This window comes from Orcinus orca, chromosome X (genome assembly GCF_937001465.1).
Source record: "Orcinus orca chromosome X, mOrcOrc1.1, whole genome shotgun sequence".
Taxonomy (NCBI): Eukaryota; Metazoa; Chordata; class Mammalia; order Artiodactyla; family Delphinidae; genus Orcinus; species Orcinus orca.
Window position 1 is genome coordinate 95,631,938 of NC_064580.1, and position 20,987 is coordinate 95,652,924.

General features: G+C 42.1%; 1 protein-coding gene across 1 annotated transcript in view; it reads right to left on the minus strand.

Moving 5' to 3' along the window:
* Positions 1-10,524, minus strand: part of GUCY2F (guanylate cyclase 2F, retinal) — a 90,564-nt gene extending 80,040 nt beyond the window's left edge. Inside the window, exons 1-2 of the mRNA XM_004281529.2 lie at positions 10,311-10,524; positions 2,836-3,650 (exon numbers count right to left, since the gene is read on the minus strand). Coding sequence (XP_004281577.1) covers positions 2,836-3,532 — 697 coding nt within the window. The 5' untranslated portion in view covers positions 3,533-3,650; positions 10,311-10,524. The remainder of the gene's footprint in view (positions 1-2,835; positions 3,651-10,310) is intronic.
* Between the last annotated feature and the right edge of the window lie 10,463 nt (positions 10,525-20,987).

Below are 20,987 nucleotides of genomic sequence, written 5' to 3' on the forward strand. Positions count from 1 at the left end.
TTTCCACTATATTTTGTACATCACAAAAGGTCCTTCTCTGAAGGTTTACTTGGGGGTCCACAGTGTTAAGAAGTAGTCTCATACCCAGCAAAATAAGGAAGAGGCCAGGCACTGCCTTCCTCAGCCCTTCTCAGCTGAGGTCACCACAAAAACCTCAGTGCTCTTTCAGTCCCAATAGTCAACAGCTAGGAATACTTTCACAGGCTCAGTCCCACCAGTTGAAAGGGGCTAGAAGATCAGCTAGAGATTTGATCTAGTAGATGCTGGATATGGTGTATTGTAACCGTCCTTACTGCTCAGTTGGCGCAATCCATACTCATTAACTTCTAGCTCAGTTTCTCACCAGATCTCCCATTCTCTGATTGGACTGGAGATGTGCCCTGAACCCTAGGCCTCGTGGCTAAAGTCCTGATACTCTATTTATATTCATACTCTGAATCATGCTCCTATTGGCTGGGGCACTAGTCTCAATGGATGATCAAGTGGACAACAAGCTTACCTTAAGACTCACTCCCCTTCTGCAAGTCCTCCTGTCATATCGCACCCATCACTTGGAGTGCCCTCAGATACCAAAAACTAGCTGTGCCAAGTGTGAGTACCACGCACGCTTTTGGACAGTGCACACTCAGGTGCCCGAGGTCCTACTCAGGCCGCAGCTCAGCCAATGGCTCAGTTTCCCTGCATCCGCCCCAACCTACCCACGTTCTGATTCATAACACTGAGTTCCCAGCACACCTCACCTGAGTCTGCCTATGTTTTGTCAGAAACCCGGCGCAAAATCTTGGAGAGCAGAGCTTTGTCTTCACTCCCTTTTATCTCCCTTTCTGAGTCCCTACTGCGCTTTCTGCTGCTTTTCTCCCTACCCAGGGTCTTTCTTTGCTGCATAACCACATACCTCCGTCTCTAGGCTTCTAGCCTCCTACCCCCTTACCCCCATCTTAAAATTTTCATTCCCTTAGCGAGCTGATCCACACTGCTATACAGAAAGCAATCTGATTAAACCAAGTCATATTAAGACAAAAATTTGTCTGATAACTTAAAGTAGGGAACATTTATTTGCATTTTCTTGAACTTGAAGCAGTGGTTCTTGACTCTGGCTACATTTTACAAGCACCTGGGAAGCTCTTTAAAATACCTTTGCTGGGGCCTCACCACAGACCATCAGAATGTCTGGAGGTGGTATTCTGGCCTCAATCATTTTGAAAAGATATCCAGGTATTTCCAGTGTGCAGCCAGAGTAAGAACCATTGACCTAGAGGAATGCGTCTCTAATAGTACGGCGATAATATGTACATTTGCTACCTCCCTGCCTCAAAAGAATTGTGGGTGGTAAACACTCAATCCTAACTTCTCTCAGTCTGACAACCCAAAGAGCTTCGGGGCCTGGATTTATTTAACATTTCATGGTAGAGGCCAAAATGTCATTTCAAAGAGTATACTATTTAGAATGGGTGGGATGTGAAACACTCATGGAATGTAAACTTGCAGGAGACACGGGGCTTCATGAAGATTTGTAACATATTATAAAGTTATGATATTAAGTATGTTAGCCTGTTTCTGGCATGATTCCTCCCTGGAAATGGTTGTATATCTTTAAAAATAATTCTGTGCTCTGCTTTGAAAGAATCAAGCTCTATTATGAAGTAATCAGAGCCACACTGATTGCTTAACATTTATAGGATCTTGTAGACTGGAGCTGGAAGCAGACTACTATAGTTCCTGGAACTAAAAATTCTTGCCCTCATCCTCCCATAATGATCATAATTAAGGTCCAATACTGGAGACACTTGAAACTTAAAATGGGCTCCTGGGTATAGGCCAGCCCTAAGCTGGACCATTCTCTAACAAGTCCATTGCTGTGTTAAGGAAATGACTGGGACCAGGACTAATCCTAGAAGTAATCAGTTTGACAAGTAGTTTCTGAGCTATCTGTCCTAAAGCGATGGAGTGACTGCAAGAGAGGATGAGCAGTGTTCCCACAAATCACTGCTACTTTCCAGAAAAAAGGTAAAGTGGAGATTAAAAAATTCGAATAGAAAAAAAGTCAAAACCAAGTGTCACAAAGGCTTGCAGTATGTATATGTAAAAGACTTCCATCTGATTTAAGAGGACCAGGAAGAGCCCTCCCCTTTCCCAAAATGCACCCAACTTGCCCTGGGTCAGTGGGTCAGTCCTTTGCTTTACACTTGGTCCATGGTCTCTGCAAGAATCATCTTTGTTTGTGTTTTTTTTTTAAGAATCATCTTTGAACATAAAACTTCTCTTGGGAGGGGAAAGGTTAAAATTTAGGCAGGCTTCTCATTTTAATATGCTTTTAATTATCAGCTAGCTCCCTCCACATCGGCTTGTTGTGTGCTGCAGAGAGAGAAGCCCTGCTTTTAGGGAGTGGAAAGTGAGAAGGGGTGGGTGTGCATTTTTGAGTCCAGAGAAGACAGGTTCTAAGTGAGATGTGATGACACAAGGGCACTGAGCACCTGTGAGGGAAAGTACCCAGGAGAGAATCAAGGGTAAATCTCCCTTCAGTGACTAGACCAGACAAAAACAGAGCCATAAGAACACCGCTTCTTGGCTGATCTGAAACTGCTGGGGTCCTAAGGGCATGGAGGGTGTGTGACCACAGCTGCTCTTGATGCTAATCTTCCCCACCCAGGTGCTGAGATAGGCTCTGTTGAAGAAGGATAGTCTTGGGGCCCGAGTGTGATTGAAAGGGAGCAAATGCATGAAGAACTGGAGAGTGATGTGCTATCCTAGGGTGTGAGGATAGGAAAATTTTGGACATTGTCATATCCTTTCACTGAAGCCACATTTAAAGCTGAGCCAGGAGAAGGCACTCACTGAGAATTCTGTCTGCCTGGCGAATCCGCTGCAGAGCTTTCTGGATGCTTTGGCTGTCTTGTCCTGTGGTCAGGACGACCCCTACAGGTAGGCCGCGACTCCGAAGAGCACTTGCAACTCGATGGGCTGTATGCACCCAAATGTCTTCATCTGAGGAAATGACTCCAGCGTGAGCCCACTGGAAATATTTCATGACGGTTACCAGCACCCGGATGGGAGAAGGGAGTGTCCGAGAAAAGGTCGGGTGGCTATTTTTATTGTCTAATTCATAATTCACACAGGCCCAAGAGAAAATCCCTTTGTCCCAGCTGTTTCCCAGGAGTGAGGCTGCCTCGCAGTAGCCAGGGTTGGCAGGGCCAATAAATCCTGAGGCCATCTGGTGGTGGGAAATGAAACTGGATAGAGCCCTGGAAGCCTGGCAGTCTTCGTTGAGAATCACGTATTCAAAAGAGTAACCCAGGTCAAACGATGGGTCCTTGTTGATCCGCTCAATGGCTAACCGAGCGGCAACCTCGGGCAGGGCCTTTGAGAACAACGGATCACAAGTCCAAGGGCCCACCACCCCTATCTTGTAGGGGGGTGCCCATATCCGCTGTGGGAGGGACGTAAGGGCCAGGAGGCACAAACACCACAGGAGCTTGAAGGATGCAAGGCCACGGAGCCCTCGCTGTCTTCCGGGAGCCGCAAACCAGAGCATAAGGTGAGAGAAAGGCCAGGGTCCCAAGAACAGAGCTCTCCTGCTTCCAGCAGGCTAATGAAGAAATACTGGAAGGTGAGTCTGCTGTCCCGAGATGGACACTGTTGTTTCCAAATGCCTGTCAATCAGAAGCAAAGGTATGTTACGCACATTATTCCTGAAACTTCTGGAAATAACAGTTATGAAAGAATGGCAAAGGAATGGCAGTCCCTACACTAGAAGATTCTCTCCCCTACCCTGACCAAAAGTCCTCCTCTTCCTCTACTTCCTGTAATCCTTATCTCAGGAGATGGTGCGTCCATCTACCCTTCACCTACTTGCTCCGGTCAGAAACCTGGTAGTCAGCTGAGACTCTTCCTTCTTCTCTGCCCCTCATTCAATCCAACACCAAGTACTGTTGATTCAACTTCAGTAATAGTTGCTCATCTCACAGTGTTGTAAGGATTACATGGATTAACATACAGCAAACACTTTTAACAGGGTTTGGCAGGTCATTAACTTTATATTAGTGATATTTTTATCATTATTATAGTTTCAAATATGTCCATGTTTCTCCACCACACCGCCCTCTTGGGGACAGACACAGATGTAAATAGATAATGGCAAAGCAGAGTAAGAAGTGCTATGACTGAGGTAGCCCAGACAGAGGAAAACAGAGAGGATCACCCAAACCCAAATTTCAGGGGAGGAGAAGAGGGAGGGGGAAGGACGTCTCTCTGAGTTAAGTATTGAAAGAAAAGTTAGCCAGCTGAGTGGGGTTGCAAGGGGGTCGTTGCTAAGAGCCTTCTAGGCAGAAGGAACAATATACAGTAAGGCCCAGAGGTTAAAAAAGGAAAAAGATATGCATTTGTTCTGCTCAGGTCTGTGATGTCAACCAAGGCAGGGGCCAGGTCACCAAGAGTCCTATATGCCATTCATAAGTTTTTAGATTTAATCCTGTAGATAATAGTTTTAAGCAGAGAAATGATGTAATAAGATCTTCATTTTCTAAAGATTACTCAAGTAGCAGTGTGGAGAATGGGTTGGAAGGGGGCAAGACTGGAGGCAGGGAGACCAGTTTGGAGGCTGTTGTAGTAATCCGTATGAGAAATGATGGCAGACCAAGAGAGTGGTAGTAAAGACGTAGAGGAATGGAGATGAATTCCACCAAGATTAAAAACATCAAAGAGATTAAGAAGGTAAAGCCAATAATAACTTAGTGACTGACAAGATGTAGAAGGTAAGGGGGAAAAAGGAGGACTCCAAGATGATTTTGGGCTAGGCAACTGGTGAGAAAAAGATATAAGTCTCTGAGATAGGGAACACTAAAGGAAGGGTTGGGAAATATAATGTATTCTATTAGACACGTTGAACTGATGATGCCTGTAGAATATCCAAGTAGCAAGATCCAGTTGACGATTTGACATACTGGATCTTGTAACAGAAAGCTGGGCCAGAGATATAAATTTGAATGTAATCAATTGATAGAGGGTAATTGAAGACATGGCAGTGTATAAGATCAACAAAAGACAGTTGCAAAGTAGAGAAAGAAGTCAGAGGACAAGATCCTGAAAACCCACAACAATTAAAGGTCAGGCAGAGAGAAAGGAGGTTATAATGAAAACTTCCATGAAAAGTCCAGAGAAACAGCAAAATCCAGGAGACAGTGATATCTTACAATACAAGGAAGATGACACTTTGAGGATGAAGATTGTTTATCACATCTCACACTCTGTTGAGAAGTCAGGTGAACTAAATATAGAAAGGTCTCTGTCCATTAGATTTGGATTCAGAGAGTAAGGCTGCAAGTGGAAGGACCCACAATGAGTCAAAAATAAATGGGGATGGGCTTCCCTGGTGGCGCAGTGGTTGAGAGTCTGCCTGCCGATGCAGGGGACACGGATTCGTGACCCAGTCCGGGAAGATCCCACACACCGCGGAGCGGCTGGGCCCATGAGCCATGGCCGCTGAGCCTGCGCGTCCGGAGCCTGTGCTCCACAACGGGAGAGGCCACAACAGTGAGAGGCCCGCGTACCGCAAAAAAAAAAAAAAAAAAAAAAAGAATGGGGATGAATGAAGTGGAGTCAGTAAATGTGGAGAGCTCTTTCAAGATGATGCATGCAAAGCCTTTCTCCACTTGGCCCTTGTCTTTCCCTATACCCCCCATCTCCCTGTTCTCTCCTGATGCTATAGTAAATTTTTTGCAGTTCTATAGACATATGTCACATAGTCTGCCAAGCATAGGATTTGGAAAATGCCATTCCTTCTGCCTGAAATGTCCTCCTCCTTCCTCCCATACTCCACTTCCAGATTCTCCTGATGAACTCTACCTTCAAGACCCAAATAAAGTGTTCCCTCCTCTGTGCAGCCTTAATTAACACCCCCAGGTTGAGTTCATTGTTTTTCCACCTGTGCCTTATACCCATTAGGAAAGGCGTTCCTCTGATTTATAAACTGTCCCTGTTTCTGGTCTGTGTTGTGACAAAGCTACCGAACTGTTTGCTATCTCTGTATTTACAGGACCTCATACTTTCAACTACAAGGGGTAGGCAACGAGGGCAACTCTCTATGGGGAACAGAGCCCATTGTACTGGGATTTCCTAAGGATCTTCTTCATCGCACTAATGCCTAGCCAACACATAGTAGGTACCAGATAAATGTTTGTGAAATGAATTAATAAAACACTAAAGTTGCTCCAAGGCCAAGAATAACCTCACTAGATATAAAAAGAAGAATTAACTGCTTGGGGGAGATAGTAATGAGGAAAATCCTTAGTGAATTTTTAATTCCAACCAAAGATCAAAATAATGGCATGGCTCTCTTCAGGGTTAATAATCGGCTCTTGTGTGACTGGGCTTGCCAGCAATAATTCTGTCTGGGCCGGGTCTGTTGCTTATCACCTTGACTTTCACCCCTAATTTTATGAGAAAGCCTGACTCTTCAAGAAACCACTCAGGGGCACATCTGCTGGATCTTACAGACGTACCACAATAGTATGCCCCATCATTTGTACACAGGTTAAAATGGAGCACTACTCAGCCATAAGAAAAGAACAAAATAATGCCATCTGCAGCAACGTGGATGCAGCTAGAGGTTGTCATACGAAGCCAAGTTAAGTCAGAAAGAAAAAGACAAATACCATATGATATCACTTACATGTGGAATCTAAAATATGACACAAACGAACCCATCTGCAAAACAGAAACAGACTCACAGACACAGAGAACAGACTTGTGGTTGCCGAGGGGGAGGGGGATGGGGGAGGGAAGGACTGGGAGCTTGGGATTAGTAGATGAAAGCTATTATATATAGGATGGATAAACAACAAGGTCCTACTGTATAGCACAGGGAACTATATTCAGTCTCCTATGGTAAACCATAATGGAAAAGCATATAAGAAAAAGAATATCTATATGTATATAACTGAGTCACTTTGCTGTACAGCAGAGATTGGTACAACACTGTAAATCAACTATACTTCAATAAAAAAATAAAAGAAGAGCAACTAATGATAGTAATAACTAAGTAAAATAAATAAAAATAAATAAATAAATAAACAAAATCGACTCGTCGCAGCCCTTTGAGGTAGATACTATTATTACCCTCATTTACAGATGACGAACCTGAGGCTCAGAAAGGGTAAGTAATTTGCCTGAGGGCACATGGTAGCAGGATGGGGATTTGTATCCCAGTTGATCAAGCACTGCCTGCCAACAGCCCCTAATCTATGAAGTCACTGAGACAGTCCTTATTATACCTTCTATGCTACCCAGATAGAGCTTGAATGATTCATTGGTGTTTTTTTAAAAATCCCTTTGTTCCCTATGAAATAATAAATTAAGTAATGAGGGGGAGGGTTGGAGTAAACTAGGAGGAACAAACAGAAATTTATTATCCAACTAGAAGAAATTTGCCACCAGTGTTCCGGCCAAACCTGGGGACCCCTCACTGAGGGTGCAGTATTGCACAACTGGGGGTGCGGGCCTCCAATCACATGGTACTCTATATGAAGCTAATCCTAGTCTTTGAGAACAGAAGTCTTGGGAGTACGACCTTTGGCACGTTAGTTCTGCTTCTTAACTGCTTCATCTACAAGATGGAGGCAAATTTAATTGAACGCTTTTGAGGTAAGGGATTAAATAAGATAGAATGCTGAGCACGCAGTTGTCCTTCAGTAAATACTAGTTCTTCCTTGCTGTTTGGAAAGAGGACTGCTTTGGGAATCGGAAGGCCTGGATCTTGAACCCAGATCTGCCACTGATTCACCATGTGACACTGAAGATATTGTTCCCCCTTCTAGGTCTCTCTTTTTCTCCCACAGCTGAACTAGAGGATCTTCAAGTCCCTTTCTTCTCTGATGTACATTGATCCTGGGATTCTGTACTTCTTCCAAGCAGTGACTTTTCTAAACCTCTGCACTATGAAACTGCTTTCTGAATTCATTCAACATTCCCTAGGCTCTGCTGTTCTAATTAGATTTTGCTGGAGTGGTTTGCGCTTACTCCCATCTGGCAGATCTAGTTCCTGATCATTTTAAATTTGGGTCTAGAATCCTCTATCAAGTACCTACAATGTGGAGTGCCACCCCCATGCTGTAGTTATACTATTACTGAAAATCTGGATTCCTAAAACCATTCACTATCTTATCACTATGAGCAAGGATACATTGAGAACCTGTTCTGTGCTAGGCCTGTAGCTACGAAATAAAAAGTGGGGTACTATAGGGCCTGGCCAAGAAATCTTACCAGGAAAAGAAACTATGTACATCAGGAGGAAGAGAGCAATAATATCCACCAACATGGCTCATGTGTAAAAGGTCAAATTTGTAAGTTCCCTGCTTGCTTTTGCTCACCATGGTATCTCCAGGACCCTGCACAGGGCCTGAAACATAATAGGTACTCAGCAAGTGTTTGTTGAATAAATAGTGAAGAGGAGATATGGAGCACAAGTGAAAGGTTTTATTACCATGTTCTTGAACAGGCTTTTGTTTCAGGCCTTGCAAACTCTTAATGGGAATGTAAGATGGTGTAGCAGCTATGGAAAACAGTATGGACATTCCTCGAAACATTAAGAATAGAACTACCATATAATCTAGTAATCCAACTTCTGGATATACATATCTAAAAGAATTGAAATCAGGCTCTCAAAGAGCTATCTGCACTCCCATGTTCATTGCAGCATTATTCACGATAGCCAAGATATGGAAACAACATAAATGTCCGTCGATGGATGAATGGAAAAGAAAATGTGGTAAATACATAAAATGGAATATTATTAAGCCTTTGAAAAGAAGAAATTCCTGCCATATGCAAATACATGGATGAACCTGGAGGATATTATGCTAAATGAAAAAGCCAGGACAAATACTGTGTAATTCTGCTTATGTGAGATGTCTAACGTAATCAAATGCATTGAAGCAGAGAATAGAATAGTGGCTGCTGAGGGCTATGGAGAGAGGGAAATGGCAAGTTCAATGAGCAGAGAGTTTTAGTCCAGCAAGCTGAAAAAGATCTAGAGATTTACTGTACAACATAGTGCCTATAGTTAACAATATTGTATTTTGCACTTAAAAATTTGTTAAGAGGGCAAATCTCATGTTAAGTGTTCTTATCATAATAAAAAATTCAAATTCAAATTTTGCTCCTTTTGTGTGGCATTTTTCAAGTTTACACATTTACAACATGGGTCCTTCCTCAAGCCACACACACGTCAGAGAGTACCTCTTGCTGTTTGTCTAGGTTGTTGTTGCCCTTTGTTAAACAACTCCCAAGCTGAAGATTTGTCTCTCCGTTCTTCCTGGGCTCTATTTCATGCATTGGGTGGTGTTTCTAGCTCTGCTAGCACTCCCTTGAGAACCAGAAAGTTCTGTGTTGCTCTAGAATGTAGTCTTGATCCCTGATCCCAGGATTCTGCAGAAGGAAACTTAGTCTGAAAAAAAAAATGAGACAGAGAAGAGAGGAAGATGAAGGGAGGAAGGGAGGGAGGGAGGAAAGAATGAAGGGAAAAACGAAGGGAGAGGGAGGGAGGGAGGGGGGAGAGAGGATGCCCTAAGCCTTCTTTTTTCCTGCTGATTTGGGTTTAAAAACAAAATTATAAAGCTCTTGTGTCAAAGACACTGTCTTCGCAACAAGCCTGCTGAAGCCTTCTTTGGGATTAATGGGAAATGTGGACGTAACTAAAAGTTTGAAGGTATGAAATTTTGAAAATAGAATACTACTGACCCACAGCTCTTCTGGGGCCGTTGCCTAGGTAACTCAGGTTTGAACACCTGCATGGAATCGGGCTTCCATGGAAAGGAGCATAGGGATGCATCATTTTATTTCAGGTAGCTTTCACAATGTGATGCGAAGCCTGATTTCAAAAGGGAAATGACTGTTCTTTAAACATGTACAAAGAAAGACTATGACAAATAGCTCTGAGGAAAATGGTTCCTCATCCTAGCTTGTCAAGCTGAGGACTTCTATGGATGATAGATCTTCGCAGTTACAGCCTGAATCAAGTTAACAGCTTGTGTAAGACAACATCAGGATGAAATAAAAAAGAATCACGAGAGAAACTAAATGAAAGCTTGGATGAGAGCCTTTGAGCCCAAATCTTTATTTAAAGTGTCTTGAAAGCTCTTTTTTCCCCCTTTCTCTCATTCTTTCTTTCTCTCTTTCATTTTTTATTTTGTTTCTTTTTTCCCGCCACACATTGCAGTAAAACTGATATATCTCAGTCAGAAGATTGAGCTCCCAAGTGGGCTATGTTTTTTCCCCACTACAATATTTCTAATAAACAAGAGCTGTCAACTACTCACCATGTAATTCACCACTCAAAAGTCTTCAATTTAGCATCTGCGCATGCAAATCTCTGGCTACCCCGTGTGTCCATTTCAGGGCATCCTCTGCGTTCATAGTCCTGCCAAGGACTCCAGTCTGTTGATAAATTCCATTAATGGGGAAATAATTGAGAGGGAGAGTACACCTTTTTTTTAAATCACTCTTCGGCATCCCCAGCCCAAGACCAGGATTAGGATTTAGAGAGACACTTCTAATCCTTTAAATTGATCCCACCTGTAGCAGAGTTAGTGCTGACCTAAATGCATTGACCCAGAGATTAACAGAGTCCTCTGGATAAATGCATCCTCCACGGACTACTGCCTACTTCTACCTTTCAAAGTTGGACTCACATACCCTCGGATTTTGCCTCTGTGTTCTTCCTTTTTCTCTTCTGTCCAATAATCACACATGATGTCCTTTTTCCAGGATGGCTTTAAATGCCAGAACATTCATCAGTTGTGATTCCAGTCCAGGATATGAAAGATGATCCAGGCTGACTCCCTGCAAAATTGGAAGTAGGTGAAGTTTGTCTCCTTCTGTCCTCCTTAAATGCCTCACTGCCTTTCCTTCCAAGAGAGACCCCCCAACTCCCTCTCCCCCAACTCTGCACACACGCCCATACTTTAAATCTATCCCCTTCCCCTTAGCAATCCTCTTTGTCGCGAGCATCATTCATTCAGGGACCTGTTCTGTATTCCTAAGGTAAGAGCTGAGGGGTTGGAGGCTAAAAATGATTTCTGTTAAATTATGGTTACCATATGTCAGACATTTAAAAAGCTAACAGCTTTACTGAGACATAATTCACATACCATAAAATTCACTCTTTTAAAGTGTACAATTTGGCGGGTTTTGATATATGTAATCGCAAGGTTGTATAACCATCGCTACTATCCAATTCCAGAGCATTTCTATGACCTGCCACAAAGAAATCCCGTATCCATTTAGCTGTCATTCCCTATTCTTCCCCTCCTCCCAGCCCTTGTCACCCACCAATCTACTTTCTGTCTCTGTGGTATTGCCTGTTCTGGACATTTCATATAAATGCCCATGTACAATATGTAGTCATCTGTGACTTAGCACAATGTTTTCAAAGGTCATGTATCTTGTAGCATGCATCACTACTTCATTCCTTTTTACGGCTGAATAATTTTCTGCTTTATTGCATATATCACATTTTGTTCACTCATTTATGAATGGATAGACATTTGGGTAATTTCCACTTTTTAGCTATTATGAATAATGCTTCTATGAACATCGTGTACAAGTTTTTGTGTGGACATACGTTTTCAATTCTTTGGGGTATATACCTAAACGTGGAATTGCTGGGACGTGATAACTCTATGTTTAGCTTTCTGAGGAATTGTCAAACTGTTTTCCAAAGAGGCTGTACCATTTTACATTCCCACCATCAATATACGAGAGTTCTTGTTTCTCCACCTGTTCTTGCCAATGGTCATTATTTGGCTGCCGGTTTTTAGTACGGTAGGCATTTTTACATGTACATTATCTCATTTTATATTCACAACAACCATGAAAGTAGCTATTATTCCCCCCATTTTGTAAATGAGGATACCAAGACTCAGATAAGTTAGGCAATAATAATATTTATTGAGTACTGATGATATGGTAGGCATTCTTGGAATCCCTGTATCTCCCTTTATCTGCACAATGATCCCATAAGATAGGTACTGTTTGAATTGCAGAAGTAAAGAGAGGTTAAAGTGACTGACCCTAAGTCACACAGCCACTAATCAGTGGAGCCAGAATTTAAGCCCAGACAGTTGGATTCTGAATAAGTGGTGGAGTCAGAATTCAAACCCAAGGCCATTTGGCTCCAACAAAGCCCACTCTTAGCCTTGCCACATTCCACTAATGCATCTCTTGTGCTATACGTCCAAGGCTGCTTGCATTTTAACAGGGGGTCCAGGAAATCCTGGTGACTACCCAAAGGAAACAATCCCCAGTTGTGGAATGTTAGGTGACGTGATAGAAATATTCATGCAAGTGAGGGCCCTCTAGCCTTCTCTACCTACGGGGACAGCAGATTCTTCACAGGAGAGTTCTGATAAGGGCTAGGATGCTCAGGGGGCCACATTCAAGGAATGCTCCAAAATCCTGAATAGGCATGAGATTCCAAGTTTATAGGTAGGAGTAGCTGGGAATTAACATATAAATAAAACTTCTAAAGTGATTTTTTTTATTGAGTTCCACAAACACTTGTCTCTCTCTATGTTAATAATTATAGCTAACAGTTACTGAAGGCTCACTATGTGTTAGTCACTGCTCTATGGGCTTTACATATACTAAATTGTTGAATCATCACAACAGTCCTATAGGGTTTGTATTATTATCATCCACATTTTATACATGAGGAAACGGAGGCAGAGAAAAGTCAAGTAACTTGCCCAAGGATACACAACTAGTACGTGGTGCAGCCAGATTGTGAAAACAAGTGGTCTAGTTTTAGACTCAAGGTCCTTAATGACTGCCTCTTAAAAGAAACTGTAGGGCTTCCCCAGTGGTGCAGTGGTTGAGAATCTGCCTGCCAATGCCGGGGACACGGGTTCAAGCCCTGCTCCGGGAGGATCCCACATGCTGCGGAGCAACTAAGCCCATGCACAACTACTAAGCCTGTGCTCTAGAGCCCGCGAGCCACAACTACTGGGCCCAAGTGCTGCAACTGCTGAAGCCTGTGTGCCTGGAGCCCGTGCTCCGAGGCAGGAGAGGCCACCGCGGTGAGGGGCCCGCGCACCATGGCTAGGAGTGGCCCCCGCTCACCGCAACTAGAGAGGGCCCGCGCGCAGCAATGAAGACCCAACGCAGCCAAACATTAATTAATTAATTAAAAAAAAAGAAATTGTAGGGTGGGGCCATTGGATTTATCCATAGGCTCAAAAATACTCATTGGATCTCTAGACCTCAGTGACAGTGTAATTAATGATGATAAATGATAATGATTCAAAACCACTAGGGTTCCTTGTGAGTCTAAAATTTTACAAAAACCTTAAGTTCATTCACGAGTACAATCTTAGGGGTCATTCCTATGGACCTTTTAGAATCGCTGTGTCAGAAACATCAGCTACACTGTCTGGTTAAATATTGTCCCTCAGGGGTCTTGTTGGAGAATATTAGTGGGATTCTACTGGATGTTATTGAAACTTATATCAGTTCCCATTCTATGTTCCCTATATGGAAGCCTAACAATTTATAGAATTCAAGCATCTCTGGATGATCTTTACTTCCTAAGGAGCCATGGAACAAGGATCCAGAATGGCACCCTCTCTCCCCACAAGACCGACTGTGAAGCCAGACACATGTGTCCAGGTTCCCTCTTAACTTTAGCTGCAAAGACAGAAACACAGCCCTTTAATATTTAATTTTTTTTTTCACTACTAAACACTACAGGAAACCCCCAATTATATACATCATGGGAAAGTGGGAAAGGATTTCCATGACATTAGCCTGGGATCTATGTACTCTTTTTGAGACTGAGGCACAGGATGAATAATTCTGCAGGGCTGGGGCCTGGGCTATAAAAATAAGTCCAGAACGCTGTGTTCCTAGTTAATCTCCCACTCTCTGTCATCTTCCCCCACCTCCCTTGCTCCCTAGGTTCTCACGTGACTTCCTGACTGCAAACGTCCACATTTTGCCACAAGGGCTGCCATGTCACATATAACCCTGCTGAAGATAAGGAGGAAAATAAAATTTAACAGTTGCTGTGAGCTCTACATGCCAGTCACTGTGCTACAAGCATGAAAGGTGCTCTCTCGTTTCAATCATCACAAAAACTCTATGACGCATGTAATATTATTTTCTCCATCTTTGACAAACGAGGCTTAGACAGAGCAGGTACCTTGCAGGCTTAAGCCAGATTCAAAGCCAGATCTGCCTGATTCCAGTGCAAGCTCTGAAGTGCAATTTTCCACCTCTCTTTAAATGTTTCATATAAACCCTAACCCACTGAAAGTTCTTTTGTGAATTCAGTAGCAATAACAAAGTTCTCTCTGCTTATGATGCTCAACAAGATACATATTGGTTCTTAAAGGAAGGATAGCTTTGGGTAGCAGGCGATATAATAATTACTGATTATTAAGTACCCCCCAACTAACACTATAAATGTATTATTTTATTTATTTCTCTCAGAACCCTAAGATGTGGGAGACAATTCTTATCCTCACTTCAGAGATGGAGATAAAGATAAGTCCAGAGAAGTTATGTGACTTGGCCAAGATCACATAGCTAGGAAATGGTGGAGTCAGTCCTCAAATTCAGGTAGCATGGCTCCAGGGCTGCGAGCTTAACAACTTTGCTATATTGCTTCAGGATACAGAGAAACTATTAGAGGGTGTTTCATTTATCTATTTATTTATCCATCTATCTATTCTATTTCTTTATGAGTCAGTGGCAGCTCTGCTTTCTTTTTTTTTTTTTTGCGGTACGCGGGCCTCTCACTGCTGTGGCCTCTCCCGTTGCGGAGCACAGGCTCCAGACGTGCAGGCTCAGCGGCCATGGCTCACGGGCCCAGCCGCTCTGTGGCATGTGGGATCCTCCCGGACCAGGGCACGAACCCGTATCCCCTGCATCAGCAGGCGGACTCTCAACCACTGCGCCACCAGGGAAGCCCAGCTCCGCTTCTTGTGGTCTTCTCTCCAGGACCCAGCTGGTGGAGCGTCCTGTCTGGAATATGCCAGATAAAGGCATTAGTGACCTTTTTCCTAATGTGGATTCCTGGCAATTTTGTGGCGCTTACAGACCCTTCCCAGAATAATATTTTTAAATATAATAAAATTACATTGAACTATATTTAAGTACAATTGCCAAAAAATGACATTATAAATGGGTTTATTTTTCTCCAGTTTTGAGAGGAAAGGTAGAATCCTGACCTAGTTTTCGGCCACATTCAGCCCACAAATCTTGACCAGCATGAAGCTCAGTACTGCCCTCTAGTAGTCAGGTCCCAAACTGAAATTAAAACTGAGACTGTAATGAACCCACACATAGCCACAGGATGTCACTATTATACAAGTATTCTCAAACTCCTCAATTTTTTTTTTTTTTTAATTAAAGTGTTGCATGACTTGTAAACATATTTTGGAAAATGCAGAGCAGTAAAAATCAGAAAAATTTTGTTTTTAATGAATACTGTATTTTTTCTAAAAATCACAAACTACATATACAATTTTGTAAGCTCCTTTTAAAAAAAATTTGATACCATAACATACATAAATTTAAGGGCTCAGGATTTGGATTCAAGCCAACCTGTCTTCAAATTCCAGCTCTGACTTTCCTAGCCATGTGACCTTGGGCTACTTGCATAAGTTCCCTAAAGCCTAGGTTTCCTCCTATGAAAGAAACGATGATTAAACAGAGCTACAACCCAGCACTGCTGTGGGGATTAAAGATGATGCATATAAAGTGCCCGGAACACAGTGGGTACTCAAAACATGGCATTTCTTAGGCAGAGCATTTTAAGACCATGCTAAACCCCATGTACTCTTGCTTTAGGTGGCCTCACCCCAATCTCTCCATTTATACTTTAACATGTACCCACATCCTACATTAAATATATTTTTTGCTAAATTGAAGTAATTTTTTAAAATTTTGCCTTTGAAATGTATTAGTTATGACTTCTTAGCAGAGATTATATATACTCAGGAACTCTTACAAACTGATTCAATCTAACCAACAATTTTTCCAATGTATTGAAATGTTTCTGAGTACAAAAAGAAGTAATTCATAAAATCGATGTGTTACATTTTTTGACATTTACTTAAACATTTATTGACTTTAATTTTGCAGTTACTTACATATTTTGAAGCCAATAATATTCATCACGTGTCAAACACCTTTGCAGGTCTTATAAAAGTTCATAGACCTTAGACATTGTGCCTATAGTGCTTGATGGATTAAAATAAAAGTTTCTGGCTAACATTATTATCATTACACTTATGCATTATTTTATGGCTGTGGAATACTTAATTTTGTGTACGATCCAAAATTCACTCAACCATTCCCCTATTATTATATATTTAGGCTGTTTCCAATTTTTTTCTATTATAAGTGATGTTATAACGAATATCTTATAATATAAACTTCTCTTCAGTATATTAGTATTATTACCTTAGGATAGATTCCCGGAAGTGAAATTACTGGGTCAGAGTATATGAATATCAGTGATGATTTTTGACATGTATGGTATTCATTTTCCAAAATATTTGGGCCAATTTATGCTCCTTCTAACAGTGAATAAAATAAAAGTGTCCTTTTTATCACTCTGTCATCAGCTCCAGCTTGTCTCAAATTTATATTTGTTAATTCCACAGGCCAAAAAAAAAATCTAGCTTTAATATGCATTTTTGGATTACTGGTGAGTTGTTTAAACATTCTTTTGCCATAATTTTATAAGTCATATGCATTTCCTGTTTTGTAAAGTGTCTCTTTGTATCTTCCCCCACTTCTAAGGTCCAGTGGTAGACAGAGAATAGTCCAAATTGGTGTCTTGCCCAGCATTATGCAGAATTGGGTAGTTAGTAATGCTATATAATAACTACAGACTGTGGCTAACAGTATGCATTGGTTTACTCCACTTGCATTCCACCCCAGAGTCCCCTCCAGCTAGGGCTTTGCACGTGAATTAGATATCACCCAGTAGATGCACTTATGTGAAAGTCTGGCAGATGGAAATTGGCTGACAAGCTAGAAATTGCAGTCCTGCCTGTAGAAATGATTTTCTGCAGTGTTTCTTCTCCAGCTTCCTGGGTATCAAGAGGAACAGAGGGGTTACCCCCAGCAAAGGCAGTAACAGCAGTTTCTTGATGTGGTTTCTAATCACTGGATCGCAGTTACGGATGCTCTTCATCTAGCTCCCTGGGTATTCAGAGAGAGCTGCAGAGGTGACAATGGCAGCTCCTTGATTCCGGCAGGGCTCTAGAGGTGACATCAGAAGTAAGAGCTCCCTTGAGGTTTCAGTTCAGTATTTTTTTGTAACTATTCTTTTAAATCCAGCCTACACACCACTCCTTTAGACCTTCCAGCAATTCTGTAAGTACTCAATTCTCTGTTCTAAATTCGTTGCTGTAAATTGTTATGGACTTTCTGGAATGTAGTTTAACTATCTATTATGGTTTTAAAATATTTGTACCCTTTGACCCAGCAGTCTTATTTGGAAAATTCTATTGTACAGAAATAAGAGCATCAGGGTCCATTGCCACAAAGACATTTATTGCAGTGTTATTTTTAGTGGCAAAAAAAAAAATCCTGGTGACAACCTGAATTTCCATCAATAGGGGAATGGCTAAATTCATACAGTACATCTCACTATGAGATATTTTAGACCAAACTGAAAAAAATGTTGTGTGTGTATTGACATGTGTATGTATGTCATGATATATGATGTATTCAATACAACAGGTTGTATGATTCTATTTCTGTAATAAAGAGGTAGGGACATCTCTTCCTGCTTAAACTTCTTAGAGTGGCTTCTGTTTCCTGCACTAAAATCTGACTGATACACACACTGTAACATTGTCACCATCATTAAACATTACATATTTAAGGTGTTGTAAACATCTGGTTTCCAATTCAGTTATGGGCCAGATAAATGAGGTAAATATATAAGAAATTTCTTGGAGGCCCAATACTTATTAAAATATTGTACCATACAAGGGACTTCTGCTTCAAGATGGAGTAACTTGTAGCAGACCAATGTTGTTGCTGAGAGTAACTAGAAAAATCAGGTGAAATTCCAAAAAACAAAATCCTTTTCGAAAATATCAGAGAACCAGGACTTGAGAAGGCAGATTCCAGAAAGAAGGGAAATTCATCAAAGCAAGCCCAACTTCCTACATGTTGTTTTTCCCTTAGGATATTTGTCAATTCGTGGCCCAGACACTGGGTAGAGGGTGACTCTGAAGAGGCAGAGAGGCCACCAGAGCTTTAGGTAATATCACAGGACTGAAGCGACAAAAATTGGGGTTTAAGTTCTGCCAAAGCCAACTAGGATTTGAGTGGCCACAATCTGGAGGGAGGAGAAGCACAGAAAAGTGAGCCTGACACTCAGCCCAGGTTTTTCCTTTCAGGAAATTGCCAATTAAGTTACACAGGGCAAAATATTAGAAGTCAAGCAGAGTGGCCAAAAAGTAGAGTGGAGTTTGGGGAAGTTTCAGAGAGCTGAGGAAATAAAGGTCGGAGTCCAGGACTTCTCACGGAGGAAGGTCCCTAGGAAACATCCAGCCCCTGGCTCTCATTTGGGACCCCGTAAAGAGCTATATCCTTGGAATGGGGCAAACTAGAGGTAGGCTGAGTCTAGCAAGTGCTGTAAAACAGCCTCAAGTCACTTCAGTGGCTGATTGGATTAAGGTAATTTGCCCTTCTGCTGCCTCGCAGAAAATGGGGGGAAACCTCTTTGGAGGGACACACGATCATCTAGAGCCTGTATACCTTTGCAGGCACAAAGTCTTGCAGTCAGTAAAAAGTTAACTGACATACCAAGAAATGAGCCCAAGAAGAGAAAAATAAACCAAGCAATTGAAACAGACTCATAGTGATCCAGTTATTGCAGTTGTATGACAGGAACTATAAATACTCAAGAAAAGAAATGCCAACATAGTGAATTTCACCTGAAAGCTAGAACCTATAAAAAATAATCAAATGAAAAATCTGAAATTGAAAAATACAATAAATGAAATTAAGAATTCTCCATGGACCACATAAAGACTAATGTTTACTGCTACTTTTCAGGACATTACAAGCGCCAGCTGTGTTACTCCCTTTGGAAGACTCCCTTCCCCCACTGTGTGTAGCATTTGAAGGACGGCCAACCAATATATCCTGCGCTTCTCTGGTCAAGAGGCGGGCATGAGGTCCAAGCCAAATCAATTGGATCCTCTTAGGAATTTAAATTTTGAGCTGAGCAATGCAAAGATGGGAAAGAGTTGGAGCTGATTCATAGTGCCAGTGTGCCTAGAAAAGTGGTCCATTAGTTCCCTCTATCTAGATCCTGCAAGATGCCTTGTTTCTGAGACCTGGTTGTTTACTTTTTCCTTCTGTGAGCTAAATCATTGCCTTCCAGGTGTATTCCTTGATTAGCCAGTATATTCATTTAGGTAAGTAATAAACAAACTCCTAAATCTTTGTGGCTTAAAAAAATGTCTATTTCTTAATCATGTCCAATCCAAAGTGGGTTAGCAGGAGGACTATTCTCCATGCTACTCAGGGACCTAGGCTCCTTCCATTCTTTGGTTCTGCTCTCCTCTAGGTCTTAGGAGTTGCTATGACTGAATTGTTGTGTCTCCCCCAAAAATCATGTGTTGAAGCCCAGCCCTAATCCTCAATGTGATGGTATTTGGAGTTGGGGCCTTTGGGAGGTAATTAGATCATGAAGGCGGAACCCTCATGAATGGGATTAGTGCCCTTATAAGAAGAGACACAAAAGAGATGATCTCTCTCCACCATGTGAGAATACAGCAAGAAGGTGGCCATCTGAAGACCAGGAAGAGGGACCTCACCAGGAACTGAATCAGCCAGCACCTTGATCTTGGACTTCCCAGCTCCAGAACTGTGAGAAATAAATTTCTGTTGTTTACATCACTCAGTTTATGGTATTTTGTTATAGCAGCTTGAGTTGACTAAAATAGGCATCCTCTGCATTCAGCTGGCAGGATCAAATGTGGGAGGATTTTATGGAAAACAGCACATGTCAATTCTGTTCATATTCTGTTGGCCAGAACTCAGTTACATGGCCACACTTCACTGCAAGGTGGGCTGGGAAATGTAATCTAGATGGGCATCCAGAAAGAAAAGAACACTGATATTGATGAGCACCTGCAGTCTATACCACAGCCAAAGTTAGTTCTAATGCTTGCAAAGGACCCTAATCAATACAGATACATAGGACTTTAACAGACAGCTTGAAGAGGGGGGCAATTAAGCTAGAGGAACTAGTGTAAACAAAGAGAACAGAGCGTCATCTGGTTTGGCTGGAGTATTAAATGGATGACTGGTGTTGGCAGAGGTCATGGAGAGGATGTGACTACCAGTTGACCTGCAAGCTGGACTCGGGCAACTGGAAGCTCCTCACCCCCGCCCTTATCTTTGGAATGTGCATTCTGCTCGCTTTCCCCATGCTACAAGCTATCCCAAGGACACAGCCTTGAGATAATAATGTGTTGAGACCATCTGGAGCGTATACGTGACTAAACCCAGTTAAGGCCTGTATATAAACTTTTAAGATTCTGGAGAATGGATGCAGAGATCTACTCATCTTGCGGACGCCCCCCGCCCCCGCCCCAAAGATAAGCCTAGTATGTAAGTTCCCTTGCTCATTAAATCTGTCACCTACCAATCTGGAGTGCTCTGCCGCTTTTTTGATGTCTTTTTGCCCTCTGTGTACAGGGGTCAGTCTGTGAACCAACAATTGAGAGCAAGTGGGAACCAACAACTGAGAGCAAGTGGGAGGCAAGGTTGAAAGAGGCAGGTAGGGACCTGAATGCCAAATTAATTCTGTAGGCCAAGGGTTGACAAACTCTGGCCTGTGGGCCAAATCCAGCCCTCCCCAGGCTTGGCTTGATAAGTGAAGTTTTATTGGAACACATCCACTCACACTGTATTATGTACTTTCTATGAATGCTTTCACTATACCATGGCAGGGATAA